Source organism: Colobus angolensis, unplaced genomic scaffold, assembly GCF_000951035.1.
Source record: "Colobus angolensis palliatus isolate OR3802 unplaced genomic scaffold, Cang.pa_1.0 Scaffold454, whole genome shotgun sequence".
NCBI lineage: Eukaryota > Metazoa > Chordata > Mammalia > Primates > Cercopithecidae > Colobus > Colobus angolensis.
This window is the reverse complement of record NW_012117977.1, coordinates 1076554-1083688: the sequence shown is the minus strand read 5'-3', so window position 1 is coordinate 1083688 and position 7135 is coordinate 1076554. Positions and strand designations below refer to the sequence as shown.

The 7135-nt window shown below is 42.6% G+C and overlaps 1 protein-coding gene across 1 annotated transcript in view; it reads right to left on the bottom strand.

Moving 5' to 3' along the window:
* CUL4B (cullin 4B) overlaps positions 1–5321 on the bottom strand; it is a 47245-nt gene extending 41924 nt beyond the window's left edge. The window contains exons 1-3 of the mRNA XM_011958007.1: positions 5156–5321; positions 3862–4404; positions 1689–1818 (exon numbers count right to left, since the gene is read on the bottom strand). Of these exons, the coding sequence (XP_011813397.1) occupies positions 1689–1818; positions 3862–4404; positions 5156–5183 (701 nt within the window). The 5' untranslated portion in view covers positions 5184–5321. The remainder of the gene's footprint in view (positions 1–1688; positions 1819–3861; positions 4405–5155) is intronic.
* Between the last annotated feature and the right edge of the window lie 1814 nt (positions 5322–7135).

Here is a 7135-nt window from a genome sequence, read left to right as displayed (position 1 = left end):
GTACTACAACTACTAGCTGACATTTACATAGCATTACAATGTTGATAATGTTACACGGCATTATTACTATGTGTTGTGCACTGATCTGAGTATTTCGCGTGTACTAATTTTCACAGCAACAGAAACCGGTGATCTCAATTGACATATTACAAGTGAAGAAGCTATACTGTTGGCTTGTAAAAAAGTACGACTCGTGATATCATCATATTTGTAAGATTACGGTGCCTGGAGGTTTTTTCCACAAATATCTTATTTGATTCTTATAAGCAACCTTGTGAGATAGGTAGGGCAAATTATTATTTCCTCTACTTTAGAGAGGAGGAAATTTAAATTGAGAGGGACGGCTGGGTTTGATGGCTCATGCCTGTAATCTCAGCACCTTGGAAGATTGAGGTGAGAAGACTGCTGTAGCCCTGGGGTTCAAGACCAGCCTGGGCAACATAGCAAGACCCCTATCTCCTAAAAAAACAGGAAAAAAACTGAGACGGCTTTAGTACCTGGCCCAATATTACAAGGGTCACAGCAGTCAAAACTAGACCCCAAACCCATCTTCTGACTCCTAATCCAGGATTTGCCCACCACCATACTAGCTCTGCAACTAAAATATACAAATACTGATAAATCGAACCAACATAATTTCTTACAAGGTACTCATCAATGCAAAAATTCAAGCTATTGTACTCTGAAGTACTCTGAAGTATCTTTCTCGAGATGGAGTTTTGCTCTGGCTGCCCAGTCTGGAGTGCAATGGTGCAATCTCGGCTCACTGCAACCTGTACCTCCTGGGTTCAAGCAATTCTCCTGCCTCAGCCTCCTGGGTAGCTGGGATTACAGGCATGCACCACCACGCCTGGCTAATTTTGTATTTTTAGTACAGACGGGGTTTCTCCATGTTGGTCGGCTGGTCTCGAACTCCTGACCTCAGGTGATCCACCAGCCTTGATCTCCCAAAGTGCTGGGATTACAGGTGTGAGCCACCGTGCCCGGCCTGAAGTATCTTTTAACACCAAATCCCTGACACTCTAATGAAAGTAACTTCTTGAACTGGTTGTGTGTCAAATACACAGTAGGGAAAAATTTCTCGGTAGCAAGAGATTGCCATTAGTAACTGCCCTTAACATCATATTTAAGTGTAAGGACCCATTTGCTAAGTAAAGAATCTGAACCTCAGACTAAGCTGCTGGACTACAAACTGCTGCTCATTTCCGGGCTAAGGTGCATCTTGTAGCCCAGGTATTAGAAAAATGTAAAGAGCAAGAAAAAGGAATAGCAAAGTCTACTATTAAGAAGGAGGTAAAATAAAGGATATGAATAATATCTGCATGTCTTGAGGCCTTTCCTATGGGTAGGTAACACAACTAAGAAACAATTATCACAATAGAATGACATGTCACCAGAAATCATCTTTGGGATTCATGCTATAGGATTTCATTATAGGTAGAACTTCTATTACACCAAGGTACACCTAACTGTAATTCCTCATCAGAAGGGTCAAAGATAAGCACAATTTATACCGGTATGACTGTACCCATAGTTTATGTGAGAATACATGGTCTAATTATAGAGTTCATCAATTAATTGAGAAACTAAAATTAGAAGGGAACCAAAAGTCTACTTAAGAACCTATTTCAGAAAGCAAAATCAATACACATCCCACCTTAATTTATGTTAATCAAATCTGGTTATGCATATTAATACATACCTGGTACAGTTCTTCTAAATTGTACTTAATTGAAGTACTATTCTGAATAGCTTCCACTGCTTCTTTCAGTTTTTGCCAGGTTTCATCTGTGTAGTTTTCTGGTAATTTAGGCTTATCTAGATGATATGTAAAAGGTTGGTATCAGAATACCATGTCAGATACAGTAACCAAAGATCAATAAAATACAACAGCATTACTCTATTTTTAGGGTAAACTGTGATCTTTATAACTATTACACCTAATCATTAAAGTAACCACTGTATTTAAGCTTAATATAAAGAATAAAATTTGAAATGTCATAATACTATTTAAGTCATTTTGACTCACCTATTAAAATTGAAGGTGAGGTTTTTCTCCTATTGATTGTATTGCTTCAAAAAAATAAAAATTCAAGAATGACCATAAAAAAACAACAATCCTGATCTTATTTCATCATGTGTAAAACCTAAGTCGACATGAATTTTTAACCTGAGATTTAAAATACTGCCTATGTGCAAGGTACTTTATAAACCTCTTAATCTTCCCAACAATACCCTGAGGAATCTATTTTACAACTGAGGAAACTGAGGCTGGAACTCATTTAGTAAGCTTGCCCAAGGTCATCATAGCTAGTCAATGGCAAAGCTGGGATTCTAATCCAGGTCTGTTTGACCCCCAAATTTATGCAGCATCTATAGAAATGGAAACATCTTAACTCCATGTAGTTTTAAACTACATTTATGAGCAGAGTGAAATTTTTAAAGATTGAAACATCCAAATGACTCCAGAAATCATGCTGCATTTTCAGAATAGAAAGAAACACCTTACTCTAGGCTTTAAACTTCACTGACTAGCAATGAATGTGGGGAAAAAAGTTTTAATTAGAACATCCAAATGCCTTAATATGCTTTTATCTTAGGAGGGAGAGAAAAAAATCTCTGAAACCAATTTGAAAATGCAACCAGGATCATAACTCATTTAAAAATCTTTGGCTATAAAAATCCATATATTTTTAAGTGAAATAATGAACACGTTAGTCAATTACAATTCATATTGACTTCAGAAAGCTCTACTATTAAATCAGAAACTGAGAACCTGGGTATGGGAAGGTAGTGATATAAAAAAGAAAGGGTTAAAAATAGACAACACCATAGCCCTCTGCTTGAGACAAAATAGAGCACATTCCTGATTTCCACTCAGTGTTAAAAACACAAGCATAGAGAACCTAATCTTCTCAATACTAATATTCAGCCACAAAGCACTTATCTCATAAATATTACTTAAGTTCATTCATTTACTTCTCTATTTAATAAACACTGTAGCACTGATTACCTGGCAGTTAAGGGTGTTGAAAAGTCAGTCAGAAAAACAGAAACACATTCAACAGATAAAAATTCAGCTCAAATACAGTTTTAAAAATTGCTGATTTTATATTTGCATCAATGCATTCATAATACTCTCCTCACATATCTCAAACACGGTCTGAACAAATTTTCCTAAAAGCTGCAGGTCGATACTTTAAAATCCATTTTAGTGATGGAAAAAATAGATGTAGTAATTGTTCCTATCTTTAGACTAGTGGTACACAGACTTACTACTTCTGTGTATATACAATGTTTTTCACTTTCAAATCCTACCTTTGGAAAGAAATGCAGAGAACATAAATTTTTCTTCAAATATTGCTTCCAAATGAGTTTCATGAATACAGTGTAAATCTAATTATAAATATTATTTGAGCACAAAAAGATCACTGTTGCTACCTGCATTTCTAGGCAATGGATAATGTGGCCTACTGAAGCATAAAAATAAAAATCCCAGCAGTGCCAAGGCTCGCTATGCACCTGAAATAAACCTCTTTAGAATACAAATTTCTCACCTGTAAAATCCGGATCAATCATACCGATTGTCAGTGTTATAAGGAATAACAGATTAAATACAATAGGTTGAAAAAGACCTCAAAATACTGCACAGAAATACCCGGTGTATGCTTCAGCACAAGGATCCTAACCACCCCCAGAAAATGAACCCTCCACCAAAAAAGGACCTCCCCTCCACCTCATTGATTATGCATAAAACATTAGGCCACCTCCAAACTGTTTAATATATTAACATAAATAGAGCACGTGACCCCTCGAGTGTCAAATCCTTATTAGGTGATTATGGATTTTGGCCTTGGTTACCTTTAAAGTTCTTGATCACTAACTTCTTAGCAGAGCCAGGCTTGCTGTTAGCAAAGCTAGAGACGGTGGTAGAAGATTTGGCTAGGCCGTTTGCATGATGCACCGAAGCCACAGAAGAGATTAATATACTCTTATTTTTAAGTTGCTGCTGCTGAGATGTTGCAGCAGTTGGTGAAGATGAGGAGGAGGAGGAGGAGGATTCCTCAGCCATCTTCGCATCAAACCCTACAAACTCCAGGGTGTCTTCAAAACGCAGCTTCTTCTGTATCGGTACGTGGCTGGAAGCAGCCACTGAAACCCCCAGGCAGAAGGACGAGGTTGAAGGGGATGCCGAATCCCTGGGTTGTAAAGGAGGAGTGGAAGAGGAGGAAGAGGTGGAATCAAAGTCTTCTCTCTCGTTACTACTGTTACTGCTGCTACTGCTGCTGCTGTTTAACTTTCTCTTCTTGGCAGAGGTGGGCGGAGTGGTGCTGGTATTACCATCAGTGGCAGATCTGACCTCCTGAGCAGCAGCAGCAGCTGAGGGACTGGGGGAAGAAAAACCTGTTGGAAACATGAAAATAGCGGGGTCAACAGGCAGAGGAGCATCAAAAACCTACGTTTATATGCCTGCGTGCGTGTAGGAGAGAAGGTGGCAATGCTAGAGGGGGAAGGGAAGAAAGAAGAGAGGAGAAACACAGAGGACGAGAAGGAAAGTGAAGGCGGGGGGGGGGCTACACCGGGGGAATGGGAGGGTTTGGGAAGGCGGATAGGCTGACACCAGGAGTGAGCAGAACGAGGGGGGAGAGCGAATGAGGAGGCAGACAGGTAAACGGCCGTGCCGTCCCCCTCCCCTGCTTTTCGATCTCTCTCCCCCCCTTTCTGCAGGAGCGACTCAGCGAGTCTGTGAGGCTGCAGCTCCTCCTCCTTTTCTCCCTCTCCCTGGGAGGGGAGAGGCTGTGGTTGGGGGAAAGGGGGAGGGGGAAAAAACCAGGGCTTGTTATTGTCAATAGCACAAGAGGCTAAAGATGGCGCCATTTCCGGTCACGCGGTACCGAGGGAGGAGCGGTATCTACCTCAGGGATTGGGGGTGAGGGAAGCGCTGCAGCCGCCCGGGGGGCGGAGGAGCTCGCGCGTGAGGGGGCGGCTGGGAAGGGACGGCTAAAGTGCCCCAGACGCTCGCGCTAGTTCGCTCCTGCTCTCGCTCTCCTTCGCGCTCACCCTTCCTGGCAGCGCCTGCCTTCCCTGGCCCACCGGGAACTCCCACTCTCTCCTTAACGGTCCCGCAGGAAGCTCCGCGCCGCAGCGCCCTTACCGGAAGTGACCGGGCAGACACTTTTCATAGCGCCCAGATCCCGAAGCCCCCAGGCCCGCAGGACTTGAGTTGGGGGGGGAAGGGGGGAGGGAGAAATTGAGGGGAAGAAAAGTGGATAGGAGGAGGGGGCGGGCCTTCGAGACACCTTCGGAGCTCCTGATTGGAGCTTTCTTAAGGCGAGGGGGTGGGGGGATGGCGGGAGGAACGGGGAGGAGCGGGAAGGAGCCTCGGGGGAGGGAAGGTAGTGACGGCGAGGGGCGGAGTGAGCTAGCTGGGAAAACGGAGGAGGAGGAAGAGGAGGAGAGAGGGAGGGACGGAATAAAACGTAAAGGTCCGGGAGAATGGAAACTTTGAAAGAGATAAAGGAATAAGGAGTGGTTGCAAGGCTAGGGGAGTAACCCTAAATAGAGGAAAACATAATCATGCCATTATGCCCGTTACTGGAGAGGAATGTCCCGATGTTAAGATAGGAAAGGAGAAGAAAACGAGCTAAGATAGGAAGAAAAGGACTTTTTGATTCGGTGCCGCTATAAATTGTTTCTCTTTTATCTCAAGGCACCACAGACCCAAGGCTGAATAAGGCCTAAGTTTTGATGCCTTTCTCTTTCATGTAGCTGTAAATCCTTTTATCTTCCTACCAGGAGCATTTTCTAAGCTGGCTGGCCAAATTAAGGGTGTATTCTAAGGCGAAGAAATAGAAAGGTAACTAACCCCTCACCCACCGAGCACTATGCCCAGGACCGTCTTAACCCCCACTCTATCAGTCCTTAACTCAGTAATTTATAGACCAAAGCTAAGACCCACTTCCTTCTTTTGCCAAATCTCAGCTTACACGCTGTCCCAAAGGAGACATTTTAGAAAAATATCGGCAAAAGTCAATGTTTTCTACCAATGTGTTTCATGAGCCCACGCTTTACATTTGATGACTGATTTTAAAAATCTTTAAATTTAGTTAAATTAGCAACAATCCACCTTGTAAATTCCCTGTTGGGAGTTTTTACTTAACCTTGGGGCATTCTCAGAGGGAGGTAATACAATGTCAAATAGAACTAAATTTGCCAACCTGTTGATCATTCTAACTGCAAAAGCATTCAGTGAGCATGTATGGTGAGACACTATGCAAGGTCTCTGCCCTTGAGAAGCCAGTAGGGGAAGATAGTTTCAAAACTAATTTCCATAACAATACTATGACAGATATACAAAGTGCTGTCAGAAGAGGCAAAACAAGAAATTTGGGGGAAATCTGGAATAGGAAGAGTTTTACAGAGATTGTGTTTATGCTGTTCCTCAAAGTGGGAGTTGCCAAAAAGACAAGAGGGAACATGATGAAAGGCATTTTGGGGAATGGAAACAAAGGCAAAGCAAGGAGTGAAAGGGCCTGGCCTGTTTATGGAAACATGGAAAGTGCAGTGAGGCTGGGAAGTAGGATGTCTAGCTGGGAGTAAGGAAGATGAGGCTCAAAAGTGCCTGGCACACCAAGCCAAGAATTTGGAGTCTACTCTGTAGGCGATCATAGATAGCAGGGAGACAATCCAGCAAGCAGAGCTTTTACAAACCAGGAGTGACAGGATTGTGAGTGGAGTAAAAGCAGCTTGTATGGTATGGCTTGTGATAGGTGAATCAGAACCCTGCAAATAAATAACTTTCTAACTTTGTTTAAACAGGCCCACTTGTTTTTGTGTCTTGAAAAGTCCCTGATTAAAATGCAAATCAACCTTTGGCATTATTAGATGATATCACTGCTATTTGATGACAGCCTGCTGAAAGCAAGGCTCTAATGAAACTTAGAACCCAAGGCCCCTGAGAAGGGAGACAGGGGCCTGAAAGGGGACAGATGGAAGCACTCCTATTTGTTTTGAATATACCACATAGGTTTTTTGGTTTTGTTTTGGAGACAGAATCTTGCTGTGTCGCCCAGGCTGGAGTGCAGTGGTGTAATCTTGGCTCACTGCAACCTCTGCCTCCCGGGTTCAAGCGATT